We start from the raw sequence: 18,831 nt of genomic DNA on the forward strand, positions 1-18,831 counted from the left end.
GTGCCGTTAAAATGAATACAAATAAAAAAAAACAGCTGCACGTCCGACACACCACAGTATCTTATTTTGTGTTTTAACATCTTATGCCCTGTTTTTATTTTATTTTTTTTGATTTGCAACTATGTTTTGTATTTCAGTGAAGCTCTGTTACCATATTTGTTTTAAACGTTATAAGTTATTGTGCTGCTTTTGTGTTTTGGTCTTATTGAGACACATTTCCACTTTAGAGGCATTAGATTTATATCCTATTCATACCAGGTTAGTATTTTTATAGGGTCTTGATTTGAGGAAACTTACATAGCCTTAGTGGGAAACAAAAACAGCAGCATCATGGTACATTTATGACATTGAGAGAGAAAGACGTATTTTTAATGTGGAAATGGATCACGTCATGTCTAAATCTGCTTAATAAGGTTAGTATTGGGACAGATAGCAATCTGGCGTATTGGATCCATGCAACCCTACTTAATGCAGGCTAGATCCACAGTTTAGCAAAGGTTAGGGACACATGAACCATTTGTGACCATTTTCAGTGTCAAACTGCTATCCGTTTTAGTGGTAGTCACTTATAAATGATGACTGGAGAGTAGTTTACAGTATCTCTACATTGTGATATTTTGGCTCTGAGGCAACTGACGAAAATATTTTTTTGTTTCATGTTCAAACTGTGAAAATGTTACTGTGTATTTGACCCTACCTGTACTGTGTAATTTGTAGTTTGTGCCATACTACCCTGTTTTCTTCTCTCCTTGCTCACCATGTAGATACAACTCCTTCCATTTCCTCCTCGTGCCGCAAACTGGCCCCCAATGGAACGCTTACTCTGGGTGCGACACACCGCCTGGTCAATGGGGATATTGAGATTATTCCATTTCCCAATCCGGTGGTCAAATTATCTCTGTTTCGGCTATGGGGGCGAGAACGCAGCAAACAGGAAGTGACATCACTGAAATGTACAGAGGGGGACCTGGTGAAGTGGGACAGAAACAACTGGGACACTCAGATCTGTGCTCCGCTCCCTGATTCCAACCTGAAGTGTGGTGAGCTGGTGGAAAACATCCTTTACATTAACTGGAATAATGTTTTCTCTGATTATTTCTACTTAAGTAAAACACCTGGTTTTAAAATTCTATTAACCCTACATTTACCTCAGCACCTGCAAGTCGCAACAAGTTAAATATGTTCTCCCTTGGCAGCCAAGGGAGAACATATTTAACTTGTTGCGACAACACCAGTCAGTGATTCACTTTTATGCAGTAAATGGCCAGTTCAGTTTCATCAAGCGTTTTACAGCTTTTTCCAACCTAAGTGGTAGCCTCTGTGTCTGCCTTTAGTTTACTGTGTCCTCATCCCCCAGATTAAATATTGACCGGCTGTCAGTTAAGTAAATATAGATGCCATTCTGTGATCAATAACATTAAGATCAACAGCATTAATCATACAGCTGCCATACGTAATTTTCTCTCTGTAAAGCTGGAACCTGCTGTAATTCACCTTAAAACTAATGGTAATGCAACACAGGGTAAACATTGCCACCAGAGTTCGAAAAATGCTAATATTAATGAACTTACTCTAACAAAATAATGAAAAAAAAAATTCTGAATTAATTCATCATTTTTATGTTGTATTAATAAAGTTCTGCAAGAGATTAATATTATAGTCAGTCACGTAGAGTACATTTAAGTGAAGGTAAGAAATAAAATCTACTGACTGAAGTTTTAAATCAAAACATGTAAGAATCACATTACTTTACATAAAACATATCTGGCACATTTGAATACAGAGCTTCGTATTAGGAAATGCCCTTCACAAAAATGTACATAAGTCTGCAGTTGATACTATCAATGAAATAAGGAAGTGGTTCTGCAGCATAATTGTTTCAGCATCAACATTAACTCATTACACCCTCGTGTTCTACTTTTCCAACTGAGCCCCAGTTTTGGTTTGTCACACTCCATTTGGCTCTGCGATCCTATCTTGTATACCACATTATGCCTTTGTTTATGATAATGATAGAGAAAACATTTAGAATAAAACATACACTGGTTAAAGATTTACTGTAGAAAATAATACTTAACTGTACTTAAATATTTTATTGTCATTTTATTGGCATATGTTTCAATTGTTTCTGTCTTCTAATGACTTTTTCTTTACTTACATTTGCATGTATTTAATGGTGTTTCATAATCTCTTTGGCGGATTGGCAGAATGGTCCATTTACGAAGTGAGACTGATGTTTGCCATCGTCCGTTCCGATGGGAACAACACCGAGCTCTACACGGCCAGAGACATTGCACATAACTGGGTAAAAGAAAAAAAAAAAAAAAATATACAAAAAACACAATTTAATTGTAAAAAAAAAAAAAACTACTACTGAACATTTTCTGTATATTAACATGTACAATCTGAACACTGAAGCTGTGTACTCCCACTGTTACGTTAGTGTGACTGTAGTGGTGCTGCTGTATCTGTACAAATCACAGTGCTGTTTGGAAGGATTGCATTGATTGTTATTGCGTTATTTTGACTTTGTTCACCAGCAGTAAATCTCAGTGGTTGCAACTGCTCTCTGCTGTTTGTTGTTCCTGCAGCTCAGAAAGGTTCTGCCGACCAGCATCTATTTACACAGAGTGTCCGTGTTTGAAGTAACCAGGTATGAGAAGACTGGAGTTTACAACACTGACGCTGTGTCACATCAATTAAACCTAATTGTATAGTATATGACGGAGAGGCTGAACCAACGGAACATATGTATACTCAACTTTCTCTGATCTCGTACACAGATCCAGTAAAGAAGACAGCCTTGTAAAAACATCACATGAAGACAGGCTGGTAAGCACATTAGAGCCTGACCGAGACATTTCTCATATAGCTGGAGTGGCGTACACGTTGGCCAATACATAACAAGAAATTGCAGGAAAGAAATAGTCTGTGCTCTCTGGTAGACATACATTAGTTTGTCCACCAATACTGGCCAATATAAAGTAACAGATTTGATTAAAACATTGATATTGGTAGTAGCCTCAACAATTCAATATCACTTAGTTTCTAAAGCATATGGATTTTTTTTTTTACCATCATAGGGATGATCTACAATGGTAATCTCTGTGGCTTAAATATGTTTTTTAGAGTAACTTTAAAATATGTGTCTTTTATTCTTCAGGTGCGGTGGTCTCCCCCTTATAACAGGTAACATTGTTCAGGTTTCACTTAATGATTTCGGTTTTCTAAATATTATATAATCTGATAGTGGCTGGGCAATGACGATCGGCTACAGGGTGCAGGTTTAAGTAATAGCTACGACGATATTCCTTTCGTTATACAATACATCTATATGCAAATGTATAAGCGTACACATTTTGTTTTTTTTGAGTTTATATACATTGCCAAAGCTTAAGACTTTGAATTCCATGACATTTATATTCCCATAACTCTTCTGATCTGAATTCTGTAAACAAATCACATACAATTATTGTACAGTAACGCAGAGTAAACTAAAGAAGAGTAGGGCTGATCACAGAAAAATATGTAACTGTCAAGTAGGAAATGACAGCAAATGCAGAATTTCATCAGCACTGACTAAGGCCTTAACACATACACTTTGCTTCATTTTAAGGGGTCACAAGAATACAGAATACATGTAAACCACTGCAGCAGAGGACAGTAAAAACACTTTATGTCTCCCCTGTAGGTTTGATGCCCTGGTTCATGTCAATGTTATCCCTAGCTTGGATGTGGCAGCTGTGCAAATTGAGATGTACAAGGACCTTAAGGACGCATACCCTGACCCCAGTGGTCAGCTACAGGTGCTGGCTGATGCGACCAGCATACACACCACACCTGTTGGTAGGAAATAGTTCTCACCATGTGTTATGTGCCGTTTGCAGAAAAACAAATTCTGTTTCACAATTATCTTTCCTGTTTCTAGAAAGTTTTGCCATGGTCACCATCAGTCCTCCTGATTTGGTGACGGATCCCTCTCCAGTCACAACTACCACATTTAAAACCACAACATCCATTACTCCCACTAGCACCACCAGTGCGGCCCCAGCCACCACCTTCACAACAACCCCTGCAAATGTTTCTGGTCAGTCTGATCATTTATAGTCACAGAAATGGTCTCCATCACAGTTTTGTGTGGATTATTAGAGGCTATGCCCTACTAGATGCCTAATTGTATGTTATCTGGATCTCCTCTGCAGAGCTGTATTTTGAGGTGAAGGTGAATGTTACCATAACAGGAGACTGCGACCCAAGACAGATTCTTTCTACCTGGGTATGTCTGACAGAATCACAAAGCTCTTTAAGTTTTAGGAATGCAACACATATATATAACAAGCCACAATTAAGACAGGTAAAGACCACTGTCTTTCTTAAACGTGGCCTCTGATTCTCCACAGCTCAACTCCAGTCTACCCGGTGACATGATGATGGTGCTGGACCTCCAGCTGCTCTCTAGAGCTCAAAGGTACAGTATGTGATGTAGCTGCCACACCATTAACTCACCATACATTCCAGAAATATCAGGATGATTTCAACTAGAAAATTTTAATTTAGTGACTGATCTCACTTCCAGACATCACCCTAACCTGCAGTCAAACCCCTTTACATCTGACAAAGTAAGTAAACATGAAAAGATCTCATGTTTGAATATATGTAATTTTTCACAACTGTAGCATGATTTTCAGACTCTTAGCACTGTAAAACGCTACTGGTAGGCAAACTTTAAACTTTTGAGTGAACAGGCTGGCCGTTTCCCCCTGCTTCTAGTCTTTATGCTAAGCTAAGCTTATCAACTTCCGCTTACAGCTCCAGTTGAAGACATGAGTGGAATCTTCTTATCCAACTGTCTGCAAGAAAACGAATAAGCACATTTCCCAAATGTCCAACTATTCCTTTAACATTCACCATTTTCATGACAAAGCTATTCAGTTTTTGCTGCAGAATGGTATACATGTATTCTAGGTAAAAGGTAGAAAAACCTTTCCATTGAAACCTGCAATAATGAAATGCTTCTTTATTTTACATTTGGTAGAATTTGTTTAACTGAAATGCAAAATTCTGAAATTAATTTAACCCTGTATGTTCTGCCTTGAATTTATATACTATTTCCCTCCAGTTATAAAGCTGTGTCAACAATTATTTTTCAGGTGTTTGTGCTCAGAGTTTCAAGGTATGGATCATGTAGCTCTAAACTATTTCACTTAGATTACAAATTAAACAGAAGGTAAACAAATACATGAAGTAGGAGAAGCACAATAAGACATAATTCATACATCAAGTATATCCATTTTGTAAAGCTTTACTCACTGAAAATGAATATGAAGATTAACTTATAAGGAGCTTTTTGCAACATGTAATTTTTTTACTGTCTTCAGAGAGAGCTGTATTTTCCAGGTTCGGGTCATGAAGTCGCTGTCAGACTCACAGGAAATGGCAGCACAGATACGTTACCTACTGCAGATGCCCTATAACAACGACTCAATCTCCATAGCAACCGAGGACATACAGATAAGCCGCATATGTGAGTAAGGTTCAGGTTCAGTAAAAGATTACATAGTATTACATTTAAAAACTGAATAAATATTACTTACAACTGATATTAATTTCTATAGAAAAAAAAGAGTAGATAAACTCTTTTTTTAACAAATCAGGTTGTCCTTCTCTCTCTCTCCATCTTTGTCACCCACTTTCAGTGATATTACAGTGCAACGCAGAAACCCACCAGACGAGGAAAGGCCTGTTTAAGTGGCCCGATACTTCAGGAGGAAAAAATGCAATTCAGCCGTGCCCAAAAAACCCTCTCCGCTACGCCACCCGAGACTGGTGAGCACTCAGAGAGTTCATTCATTCACTTTTGCTTCCTAGCCATTACTAGTAATATACATGACTAGGATGTCTTTGGCAAGTCATATTTCTTTCAAAACAGTACTCCTCAAATGTAAGAGTTTTGCTTCTTTTCTCTATTTGGTACCATTATAAATTAATTTTCTTTTTAGCTTTTATACTGTATTACTGTATGAGAGGATGAGCATACACGAGGCTCCAATGATATTATCACTGTTTTGACAAAACTTGGTATTTTTCAAGATTACTTTTCTATTCATTGTCGACTGCAAGTAGTAACACTTGCTTCTTACCCAAGAACGCTTACCAAATTAATAAATACACATTAAATATGCTATGACATTTTTTGATGTTTTGAGCTGAAATCCAGGTATGTACTTTTTTCAAACTCTATAGTATGCCACCATCTGTATGTTGATTGTGTCTTGTTTTTGCTGTTGTCACTTATCACTGAACCCATGACCTGCAGACAATCCACCATGCAGTCAGGCAGAGAAAAGAGTACATGTATGTAGCTGGTTGACTCTGTCAACATGAATTTAACACATGAATAAATGCAGGCCTAATTCGGTATTGATTACATCCGTTGCTATATATTTTTATTTGGCTGTGTCACTGTGTTCAGGACTGTTTCTGTGTGTTGACTATGTGTGACAATATTTATTGATGGCTGCTCATGAGCTGTTGGAGGCTGTTCTGTAAAATCATTAATCAGGAGGTGGGTGTCACTAATGACTGGAGTTAATAGATGGGTGATTCCCAGGATCAACAACCTCCCAGCTGTCTAAGCTCTGTCTTTATTACAGGGAAATGGTAGTGCTGCCACGGCAGAAAAAGTAAAATGTATCAGTATCACGTTATTACCGTGAAATGTTTTTCATGTTATAACAAGATATTCACGTTTTAACAAGATTTTTTCACGTTATTACAACATACAAACAAATCAAGTTATAACAAGAAAATGTTCTTGTTATTACAATTTACTATTTATTACGTTATAATGTGATAATTTATTGTTATAACTTGATACTATTCACGTTTTAAAGTGATCATTTATCTTGTTAGAACATGAAACTCCAGTTTGAATGAAGACACGGTGTGCAGACGAATAAATTGCAAATTATGGCTCATAAACACGATTTAAGTTCTAGTTCATAATGGGCTGAGACTCATTCTTTCGTCTGTACAGCCCCAACCATTTCAAAATCCTTCTTAGTGTACGCATGCTTATCACAATATCATCCACCGTCCTTATTAGCAGCAGAATCTCACCATGTCTCAGCCCAAGCATGAAGTAGAACTTAATCAAATTGTGTATGTGAGCCATATTTCGCAATTTATTTGTCTGACTTTGTCTTCACTAAAACGGGAGTTTCATGTTCTAACAAGATAAATGATCACATAACGTGAAAAGTTTCACGTTATAATGTGATAAATAGTATATTGTAATAAGAACATTTTCTTGTTATAACTTCATAAGTTTGTATGTAATAACGTGAAAATATCTTGTTATAACGTGAAAAACATCATGTTATTACCACACTGATTTTTCTGCCGTGTCAGCACTACCCTTTTGTACTGTACGAAAGATAGTCAAGAATAAACGATATATAGCTTGTAAAATAAATACAAGATGAGGAATAAAACATTTACCAAAACTTGTGTTTTAAAGCCCTCCCTCTCCCTCTGTCCTCTCAAACCCCCCCCCCCCCCCCAATCTGACAGTAAACTGTGCCTCAGTACCTACTGGTTGGATCCAGAGCTGGAAGAATGTCATCTGGTGGTGGAAACCATCGCTGATCTGGATCATGTCGAAGTCACTGCTGGTCTGTTACGCACTTTTCAATTCATTGTTCTGTCTTATGTTGTAGTTGTTAATTTATAGTTTAAAATGCAATGCTAAATATCCAAGAATCCATAATGCCATATTTAAAATGCCAAAAAACAGATGTATGCAAAGCCAGGAAAGGGATGTTATAATGTTTATAATAATAGTTCCCTGTTCCTGCACATTTAAATACTCATAAAAACAAATCAGTTAACAGGTCAGGACTTATTCTATTATGGAGCTGTAGAAAAAACAGCCATATGTATTACATCTATCATATTACATGTACATTATGTACATTTATCTTCAGATAATGCACTGGACGTGGTGGAGATGATTGAGAGTTTACTGAGAAACCACTCCACACTCAGCTACCAGGAGCTGGTCACAATCCTCAACAAGCTAGAGGACATCGTCAACCTCAGTAGGGTCACACCAAGCGTGGGCCAAGCTCTAATCAACATCATTTCTGACATATTGGAATCTAACAGCAACCTGCTACCTTTCACTAACACGTAAGGATGGAAAACTGAAGGAATCTCCTTAACTTTTCTGTTTGACGTCCAGTCACCTTCCTCTGTCTTCCTCTCCAGTATCCTAAATATCACGGAGGCAGTCGGAGACATGATGGTGTGCTACGAGGGCTCATCCACCCTGGTTGCTCCTGCCATTGCCATCTCTGTGGTGGATGTAGTTCCCGGACAGTTTAGCAGTTTGACTTTCGGAGTGTCATCGGACCGCGCAGGCACAAAGCCTGAGGTTAGTAAAGTAACAACCAACTAATGTCCCCAATCACTGTGACTGTTACAACTAACGTAAGCAGGCTGAGTCTGAACTTAAAAGATAATTAAGAAATGTCTCTTTATGTTGTAGATTTTCATCAACAAGTATCCCTTCAACGGCACAGTGGCTTTCATCGCCCTGCCATCTGCCCTGCAGGACAAATTCCCACAGAACAGCTCCAACCAGAGGCCAGCAAGGGTTAAGTTTCTGTTTTACGGAATCCCAATGCTCTTCAAGGTACAATCTTTATGAATTCTTTCTCTTAAAGAAACAGGAAAACATGCAGTTCTATCAGAATATTTATTTGAAACATCCATGTTTTAATTATACTGGGTGGTGTTTAGCTTAGAAAAGAAAACTTGCACACGCATTGTGTTATTATTTTCAGAGCAGCCAAAAGGGGATGGCCCTCAACACCTTTGTGGTGTCAGCCAGTGTGACCAATGCCAGCTCTCCAATCAAAGACCTTGATGAAGATGTCGAAGTCACGCTCCACCATCTTATACCCAACACAGTAGGATTAACTGTCCTTTAAAAATATGGCTAACAGCTGAGCGACATACACCTGTTACAGAGTTCCCGCTGCTTACACTGCTGCTGATATAATGAATGAATGAGTTTGATTACCAAAAGCATTTCATTTCCATCTCTGTTAAAGCTTCACAAGGACGTGCAGTGTGTTTACTGGAACTTCAATAAAAACAGTAGGTCCTGATTCTGACAATCACTACTACTTGCTGGATTAACTGTGTGATACTAAATGTCTGTGTCATCACCTAGATGGAAACGGAGGCTGGGATGATTATGGCTGCAGAAAATACAACAGCAGCTCTGACTACACAACGTGCCTGTGTGATCATCTCACACACTTCGGAGTTCTTCTGGTATGCATTGTATTATTTTTGTTGTACCGTTTCCTGGAAAGCGCACTTTGGCCCTCAGAGGGACTGCAGCATGTTTTAAAGTTTGGGTAATAGTAGTGGCAGTGGTAGTAACAGTATTAATAGCAGTAGTTCTAGGCAAGGATGAGCGATTCAAATCAGTTTTTACCAGCAGAGGGCACTCAAAGCATAATTTATGAAACTAAACTACTGCTAAGCCAAGTTTGACCTAAATTCATTATTTGTGTTTAAACCAAGTCATTGTGGGACATGCTTCCGGTTCCCTGGTGTTTTTACAGACAGCAAAGACACAGTACTTTGAAATTAAGCATAAACTTAAACTTATTGCTTTAAAATGATCAAATATGGTATATCTAATACAAAATGACAGCTAAGGGTTGTGCAATCTATAATTTGAACAAATTTGCATTAATAATATTCAGAAACTGCTAAAATATCAGACAGTGATAACTCATGTTGTTACTGAAACTGACAATTGACAAACTTATTTACACACACTAGAGTAAGCTAGCAATTTGAATGGTCTTCATGCTGGTTTGTACTTGGCAGTATGGACAGGGGCAGTTACTGTTATTACCGTTCAATCTGTGTCTGTAAGAGATATATGTGGGACACTGCTTACAAATCTGTGTTGTGTGTGTGTTTGTGTCTAGGATGTCTCCAGGACTCCGTTGGACCCGGCTAATGAGCAGATCCTGACCATTATCACATATGTTGGTTGTGGAGTCTCATCGGTGTTCTTGGGAATCACTGCTCTCACTTACACAGCTTTCGAGTGAGACTCCAACCACTGAGTTGTTATTTTTATAAATGTTTTCCACTTGTCATACACTGACTGTGTTTAGGTCTTAAAGGCCATGTCAACACTAATGCAGGTACATTTGACCATCGGGTCTCTCTGTGTCTTACCGTTTGTTTTCCTCCCCCATGTTTTTTTATCTCTGTCTCAGAAAGCTTCGTCGAGACTACCCGTCTCAGATCCTCATCAACCTCTCCCTGGCACTGCTAGGTTTGAACCTGGTGTTTCTGGTCAACTCCTGGCTGTCCTCCTGGGGTCTATACGGCATCTGCGTGGCTGTAGCAGCCACGCTCCACTACTTCCTCCTGGCGTCATTCACCTGGATGGGATTAGAGGCCGTTAATATGTACTTTGCTCTCGTCAAAGTCTTCAACGTCTACGTACCCTCTTATATCCTCAAGTTCTGTGCTCTGGGATGGGGTGAGTCGGGTGTTCGACTGGCTGACTTTCAATTAGTGGCAGGCCAAAACTAGCCTAGCTCCGCCCTCCTACGTACTTCCGCTCAATTTTCATTTTCCTTCAGTACTCCGTCTGGGTTTGCGGTATATTCGCAGGTTTTCTCCGGTCAAATCTTTGGCAGTCCAATCAGCGAACAGGGGGAGTGGCTGAGAATGATGACGTTGAGGTTGTGCGGTAGTTTGAGTTGTAGTTCCGTAATGGCGGCGGAGAAATCTTTTGTATTTAAATGAGAGCAAAACTGAGTTTGTGTTATTCGCTCCTAGTGACTCAGCTGCTGCGGTTCCTGTTGACATGGGTTGTCTAACACGAGACATTAGCCCTGTGGTTACAAACCTGGGAGTCAAGTTGGACGGTCGTTTAAAACTTGATGCGCAGATTGGTGCAGTGGTGAAGACCAGCTTCTTCCAGCTGAGGCAACTAGCCAAAGTAAAACCGGTTTTATCTCGACATGATTTTGAAATTTTAATCCATGCTTTTATCACCACTCGTTTAGATTATTGCAATGCACTTTACACCGGTATTAGCAAATCAAATATGGCACGATTACAGCTAGTTCAAAATGCAGCTGCTCGTCTTTTAACTGGAACTCGAAAATTTGACCATATTACACCCATCCTCCAATCCCTCCACTGGCTCCCTGTGCTTTTTCGCACTGATTTTAAAATTCTTCTATTTGTTTTTAAATGTCTGCATGGCCTGGCCCCCCAGTACCTGTCTAATCTGCTCGTGCCCTACACCCCCTCTCGTTCGCTCCGGTCGGCTGACCAGGCACTACTGGTCATCCCCAAGACCAAACGTAAATCCAGAGGTGACCGTGCGTTTGCTGTGGCAGCTCCGAGACTCTGGAATGAGCTGCCTTTGCACATCAGACTGACTGAGTCCCTTCCTGTTTTTAAATCTCGTATTAAAACTCATTTATTTTCTTTGGCTTTTAACTCAGTTTGAGGGTTGACTTTGAGTTTTGTATTATTGCATTTCTTTTATTGTTTTATTATTTTGTGTTGTGCCTCTGTTGTATGTTATTGTTTATGTATAGACTGTGTTCAGCACTTTGGTCAACAGTGTTGTTTTTAAGGTGCTTTATAAATAAAGTTGGATTGGATTGGAAAGATATGAGCGAAGCCATTTGGTCCGTTGTGGCAACGCTGCCGAATATCCTGAAGTTAAAGCCCGAGCAAGAACAATATTTGCTGAGTTGTGTTGGTGGCCATGATGTTGTGGCCCTCCTCCCCAAGGGGTTCGGGAAAAGTTTGATTTTCCAGCTGCGTTAGTGGTGGGAGAGTTCGCTAAGGCGAACGCTAGTGATGCTAAGCCGACGTCACGACCAAACGATTGGTTATGGCAGATCCAGAGTGGCTCTGGGCAGATCCATTAGTTTTAAACTTCAACAGAGGAAGTTGACACTTGTCAATGGAGAGTGGCCAGACTCTCTGTACAAATGAAATGTGTACAGAGAGTCTGGTAGGACCAGGCTAGGCCAAAACAGTGTCACAAAACAATGCTGTTGACGGTTTTTCAAAAGCCTCATCTTAATGTGTCCAGCAAGTTATTATAACCCTGTGTAACACCATGATTAATATTTCTGCTATAAAAAGTATTTAAACTGTCCCTCCAGGGATTCCTCTGGTGATCTGCATCCTGGTGCTTATTGTGAACAGAGAGGCCTACGGCAGTCACCTCTACACAGATGTTCAGCATAGCTTAGTGCCATTGGACAACACTGACAACTTGTGAGTTGTGGCTTTATCTTATATTCATTTTCCATGTCTTGGGGCATATTTGAAACACAGTGGTTTCAATCAATAGTGAGACTGACATTTTTTTAAATCTTGATCCTTATTCCCTTAGCTGTTGGCTCCAGGACGAAGTGACATTTTACGTGTCTGTGGTTGCCTATGCCGTGCTAGTCTTTCTCTTCAACATTGCGGTAAATCATTTAAACATTTCATTAAAGTTCAGACCACTAAAACACTGGCCTATGTCCACATGTTACTGGTTAATGTATCACAGTATTCTCATAATTACCTTTCTACAGAAGGCATCTCAAAATAGACGGATGTAGCCTGGCATGACTCAGTATAACAAAATGCAACATTTGAGGGCTCTTATCTTTAATTCCATAATTGTTTCCTTGTAATTTAACTACTCCAAGCCTTTTTTGTCTCATTTTTAGGTTTTTGTAGTGGTTCTGATCCAGATTCGCCACATGCGAGTCAACAGCCCAGCTGGGACCCGCAGTGGACTGATGTATAACCTGAAGGGAGTTGTCAGTCTCACCTTGTTACTAGGACTAACATGGGCTGTTGGCTTCTTTACCTGGGGACCAGCCAGAATAGTTCTACTGTACCTGTTCTCTGGACTCAACACCCTGCAAGGTTGTAGTTTCTTTTTTGCACAGAAATAATTACTGAAGGTCATGCTGGATAATATATCTAAATACATAAGGATAGAGCGAATGTGCTTACTGGAAATACTCCATTTGGTTTAGGCGAGGAGTGGCGCCTGGGTAGAGTGTGCAGAAGGCAGGATCTGACTCAGATAACACCAATGTCACGTAGCCGGTTTGTAATTCGGTCATAAACAACCAAGTCTCTTGCCAATGGTTAAATTTAAGTGATGATTTCGGCACCGGCCCCAACCGACAGAAATTCACGAATCTCGTGGTTTCTCCATTTGAGACATTTCTGTTGGCGTCTTTCTATAAATTACCCTTCTTTTTCACCCTTGGATGTGTGTTTCCTTCTCGTACGGGCCGCATTATAACAAAGTCATCAACACGCCCACTCGCTGTTGTCAGGTCCAACTGATTCACATATTTGCATTCTCACATACAGCTCATCTGGGTAATGTCTAGATAATTTCAGGGTTGCAGTGCATGTGTGAAAGGGGCTTAAGAGTGATATAAGCGATAAATAGATTTATGAGTAAAGGTTTGCCAACCATACATGCAGTTTTACTCAACATCCCACTTCCTGTTCACAGTTCAAAAGAAACCAACAAAACTCAAAGATAAAAAGAAAGAAAATTAAACAGAGGCTGCATGATGCAACTATTTCACAACTCCCTTTACCTCAGTTAGCCTGTTAAATTAGTTTCTTTTTTAATCTGTGAGTGATGCAACAAAAGCCCTCCACGTTCTACTTCTGGGACTGAAATGCCTTGCTCAAGTGCATAAGGACAATAGAGCCACCAATCAAAATCCAATTTAGCATTTTAAAGCTCATGACCTTCTCTCACTTTTGTTTATATTCCAGGACTTTTCATTTTCCTCTTCCACTGTCTGATGAAGGAAAATGTCAGGAAGCAGTGGAGGATTCACCTCTGCGTTGGACGTTTTCGACTTGAAGAGTATTCTGGTACGACAGCCAGTATGATGTGACTACATATCTGAAGTTACTTTTTTGGTAGTCTCGCATTGCGCTAGTCCACACAACATTTTGGAATGGGAGAAAAACATGCTCTGGTTTATTGGCTTTTTTTTTTTTTTTTTTTTATAAATCAATCACAATCATCATGGGTGGCACTAAGCGCCAGACTCAATGACGGTGCCTCTGCAAAATAGCCTCTGGAAGGAACGTACGTTCAAAAGTTGTTTAAGTCGTTCAACAGAAAACTCTGATTGGACAGATAGTCTCGCTAGCTGTCTGGGTTTACCCTGCAGAGATATGAGGAGCAGACCATAGTCCATAAATTGACCGGAGTTTAGAATGCCAACACGAAGAAAGCGGAAGGTAATGGACATCCAGCTGAAAATTAGGGACATCCGGCAGAATTTCCGGCAGCACTTGAACAATCCTGGCAATGAAACGTCTTCGATATAGACTACTTTTTTGGTAACTTGATGATATATTGTATTGTCACTGTGTTTGTGAAGGCAGAATTTATCTTACGAGGTTAATCAATTACAATAAAAAGGCAACTCTTGGATACCTGTGTTTGGTGTTGTCATCCAGAGTGGAGCAACTCGGCATCAGTTGGAGTCACGGCTAAACCCAAATCAAATCCTCCAAGAGCACCAGTACCATCGGTCTGTTCGGTCAAGTCCAGCTCCACAGACAGCACATCAGCTTCCTCCGACTCCAGCCAGAGAGACTCATCCTGCAAGAGACCAAACCTGGGTGAGCAAACAAAGCATAATCATTCCAAAGCATCGCACATTTTTAACACTGCTGTCACTTTAGCAAACCTAAAAGCCAATGATATTGACAGTGATCAAAATTGCATACACAAATAAAAACTAATTTGCAAATGTATTTTGAGAGATAAGCAGCTGAGGGTTTTGCTTCAATTATAGTCCTTAATGAAATGATGATCACAGATTTAGTCAGACATCCCAGTCCCTCAGCTGCCAGAATCACAGTAAAGGTCTCTGGATACATCAATGAGAGGCTGCACTGACATTAAATAATTACATGAAAGCCTTTGTAATTGGGCCTAAAAGGACATTATTATTTCTTAAAGGTTTTCTTCACCATCTGATAGCTGGTGGTAATTTAAGTTTAATCCTAAACTCCCGGGCATATATTCTAAAACCACATGTGAAAAATGTCTGTTCTTCACACCTCTAAATTTGTCACGAATGTTTAATTATCTTGCAGGCCTTTTTGTGAATTCCCTGGCTCTCCCTCGTGCTCAGAGAAGCCCCTCCAGTGCAGGAGCTCTGCAGTCCCAGAGAGGGATGAACCCGACGCCTGGCTGGAGGAATCACTTGCTTGGCCAGCAGGAACAAAGATAATACAAGCATTTGCATACAAACACATGCAGACATGCAAATCCTAAAATCATCTTGAAAACTGAAACAGAACAGCAGCCTTAACACGAATTGTACTTAAATTTAAACCACAGAGATATGAATTCCATTGTTTTCCAGCTTCATTAGCCAATTTTATCATGCAACTCTATTGTTTTTTTGTTTGCTAAATATTGTAAAAGACCCTCTAATTATGAAGACATGAGTAGTTGCATCAGTTCCAAGGAGGAGTTGGTTGCCAAGCAACTGCTGATGCCATGGTGACAACGAATCATGGCACCACAGTTTGTGAGGAAATAATACAAATTTAACATGATACAAGTCTCCCTGTGGTCCTTCTTCACCTCTTGACTATTTAAGAACATGTGCACTTCAGGTTTAGACCAAATTATTATTCTACAATCGTTCCTTAATCACTTCATGAGAGGATTACCACACCATCCTCAAATGTGACTACTATCTTTTTCTTGTAAATTATGACACCTTTCTTGCGATAAACATGTGATGGTCCAAAATAGTCAATGTGTTTTTAATAAACCACTGGCATTAACTGGAGTTGATTGGTAGCAGCATAGAGACATAACTGAAATCCACGCTGCATGAATGTCCCATACATTTAGCTGGTGTTTTTATATTGACTACAGTTATCACCTTAACACCTGCACATGTAATGCAAACCAAAAGGCCGGCAACAGTTACTAGTAATGTAAAGTTTCACAAAACCTTTACATTTTTATTTATAGACTAGCAGAGGTGTTAAAGTAATAGTTTGTGGATTGCACAAGATCCAGAGTAACTAATATTAAGTATATTAAGGTACGGTTGGTCATTTTTATATATAAAAAAAAAATATTTGCTCAAACTGTCACTATATACTGACAGTACTTCATGAGACAGATAACCTGTATGTACAGTTGTGTTCAGAATAATAGCAGTGTGTTTAAAAAAGTGAATAATGCTCAAAATCCTTAGAATAGCTTTTAATTCCATAATATCAATGCATTGGGAACACTGCACATTCAATTCCAAATCAAAACATGACCAAAATTGATCAAGTTTGTTATACCGTTAACCAAAAAATAGCAGTATTTGCATTTTTCTTTATAAACTCAAACATTTACTGTATAAACTGAAAAAATGTCAAGGGTTTGCTTTACTTTGAATCACTGCACTAATATTTAGTTGCATAACCATTATTTCTGAGAACTGCTTCACATCTGTGTTGCATGGAGTTGACCAACTTCTGGCACCTGTGAACAGGTATTCCAGCCCAGGACGATTGAACTACATTCCACAATTCCTCTGCATTAGTGGGTTTTGCCTCAGAAACAGCATTTTTGATGTCACCCCACAAGCTTTCTATGGGATTGAGGTCTGGGGATTGGGCTGGCCACTCCATAACATCAATCTTGTTCATCTAGAACCAAGACTTTGCTCGCTTACTGGTGTGTTTTGTGTCATTGTCTTGTTGAAAGACCCATTTCAAAGGCAATTTCCTCTTCAGCATAAGGCAACATGACCTCTTCAAGTATTTTGATGTATTAAAACTGATCCATGATCCCTGGTATGTGATAAATAGGCCCAACACCACAGTATGAGAAACATCCCCACAACATGATTTTTGCACCACCATGCTTTACTGTCTTCACAGTGTACTGTGGCTTGAATTCAGTGCATGAGAAAGAACAATTTTGCTCTCATCAGTCCACAGAATGTTGCACCATTTCTCCTTTGGGTAGTGAATGTGTCCTTTGGCAAATTTCAACCTATTCAGTACATGTCTTTCTTTCAGCAATGGGACTTTGCGGGGGCTTCTAGCTGATAGCTTTGCTTCACATAGCCTTCTTCTGATCGGAACAGTACTCACAGGTAACTTTAAGTCTTCTTTGATTTTCCTGGAGCTGATCTTTGGTTGCGCCTTTGCCATTTTGGCTATTCTTCAATCCATTCGAATGGCAGTTGACTTGGCTTTGGATGCCATTTCAAGGCATTTGAAATCATTTTGGCTGAGCAGCCTATACTTTTCTGCACTTCTTTATATGTTTTCCCCTCTCCAATCAGCTTTTTAATCAAAGTCCGCTGTTCCTCAGAGCAATGTCTGGAACGACCCATTTTGCTGAGTATTTCAGTGTGAAATGCACTATAACCAGCATGCACAACATTTGCTTCCTTCCTTCCTTAAATATGGGCCATAACTGACACCTGTTTCTTCACAGAATCAATCACCTCACTAATTGAACACAACACTGCTATTATTTTGAACATGCCCCTTTCAATTACAGATTCAATTACACAGAATGAGCAGCATGCATGTCAGGACTGTTGGTTTTCTATGACTCTACAACACTTACTAGTAAATTATTTGCCATGTAGAAATATCACTTCTACCAAAAAATTTGATTCATGAGGTTAGTGATGTTGGACTGCTATTATTTTGAACACAATTGTATGTATGTATGTAAAAACTTGTTCCTCTGCCTCCTCCTGGTGCTCCAATGGAATAAGAAAAACAACCAATCAGAGCTGAGGAGTCACTAACGCAGTGTCAATGACTGCTTGTTAACTCCGATTAAACCATCAAACTAGGCAGCACTGATCAAATATAATCAAACGTAATCAAGAGTTTACAGAAACATATTTTAGGGTACTTTTTAGCTGTAAAATAAGAAAGTCTGCTCTGGCCGATTGGTCGGTGCTTGGTTTTTGCTCGACTGTTTTCAACATGGCAGCCGGGTCACAAACCTTCTCGTTTTACAGCCAAACAGTGCGCTAAAATATGTTACTGAAAACATTTGACACAAGATAGGCAATGCAGTAGTGCCTAGTTTGACGGTTTGATCGGATTTCACGAGCAGTCATTGACACTGAGTTAGACTCCTCGACTCTGATTGGTTGTTTTTGTTTGAGCACAGGGGAAACTGGCAAATGCCATTAGGAGCAATAGAGGGAGGCAGAGGAATGTGATTTTTTTGACAGATAATCTGTCTCATGTACAACTGTCAGGAAATTATTTTAGAAAAGCAAAATACGGGTCATTAGGGCAATAAAAACTAGAGAGGATATTAGAGAAGTTGAAACTTTGAACTATATCTTTGCTTCAGCTGCTGATTTGAACTCCTGACCACAAACACACTGGACCTGCTGTGGATACAATCAGAATAAATATGAGTAAGATCCCAGTTTAAAATCATATGACAGTGAGCGACATAAAACACTAAATTGTAAAAAAAAATAAATAATAATAATTACCTGTTCATAACACCCTCTCTCCATACCAGTGACTGGTTAAATTTTTTGGTTGGTACATCAACACAAAATTCTTTGTTGTTAATCAGTACAACATTTTGGCTACAAATGCAATAATGGGTGATAATGTAGCTCAATTCTACTTGACAGGGAGAACAAATGTTAGCCTATAAGCCATGTTTTTCCACCCACAACTCATTCAAACTGACTATATTAC

General features: G+C 39.3%; 1 protein-coding gene across 1 annotated transcript; it reads left to right on the forward strand.

The window, feature by feature from the left end:
• The first annotated feature begins 631 nt into the window (after positions 1–631).
• Positions 632–15,686, forward strand: LOC116036968 (adhesion G-protein coupled receptor G4). The gene is made up of 28 exons (XM_035991032.1): positions 632–1,040; positions 2,208–2,305; positions 2,592–2,653; positions 2,784–2,832; positions 3,164–3,189; positions 3,692–3,846; positions 3,929–4,087; positions 4,203–4,276; positions 4,401–4,468; positions 4,577–4,619; positions 5,151–5,173; positions 5,379–5,524; positions 5,697–5,826; positions 7,573–7,673; positions 7,986–8,190; positions 8,269–8,434; positions 8,549–8,695; positions 8,847–8,972; positions 9,117–9,162; positions 9,239–9,342; positions 10,014–10,135; positions 10,311–10,579; positions 12,234–12,348; positions 12,467–12,545; positions 12,792–12,993; positions 13,873–13,974; positions 14,572–14,736; positions 15,217–15,686. The coding sequence occupies exons 2-28, from the start codon at positions 2,234–2,236 to the stop codon at positions 15,351–15,353; spliced, it is 3,093 nt and encodes a 1,030-aa protein (XP_035846925.1). The 5' UTR covers positions 632–1,040; positions 2,208–2,233; the 3' UTR covers positions 15,354–15,686.
• The last annotated feature ends 3,145 nt before the right edge of the window (positions 15,687–18,831 follow it).

The sequence above is a fragment of the Sander lucioperca genome, chromosome 13, assembly GCF_008315115.2.
Source record: "Sander lucioperca isolate FBNREF2018 chromosome 13, SLUC_FBN_1.2, whole genome shotgun sequence".
NCBI lineage: Eukaryota > Metazoa > Chordata > Actinopteri > Perciformes > Percidae > Sander > Sander lucioperca.

Bases quoted from the DNA above. Each gene is read 5' to 3' on its own strand.
- LOC116036968 (XM_035991032.1), top strand. From the start codon at position 2,234: ATGTTTGCCATCGTCCGTTCCGATGGGAACAACACCGAGCTCTACACG. The intron at 8,973-9,116 runs GTAGGATTAACT...TCTCTGTTAAAG, and splicing joins ACCATCTTATACCCAACACA to CTTCACAAGGACGTGCAGTG. The intron at 14,737-15,216 runs GTGAGCAAACAA...ATTATCTTGCAG, and splicing joins CTGCAAGAGACCAAACCTGG to GCCTTTTTGTGAATTCCCTG.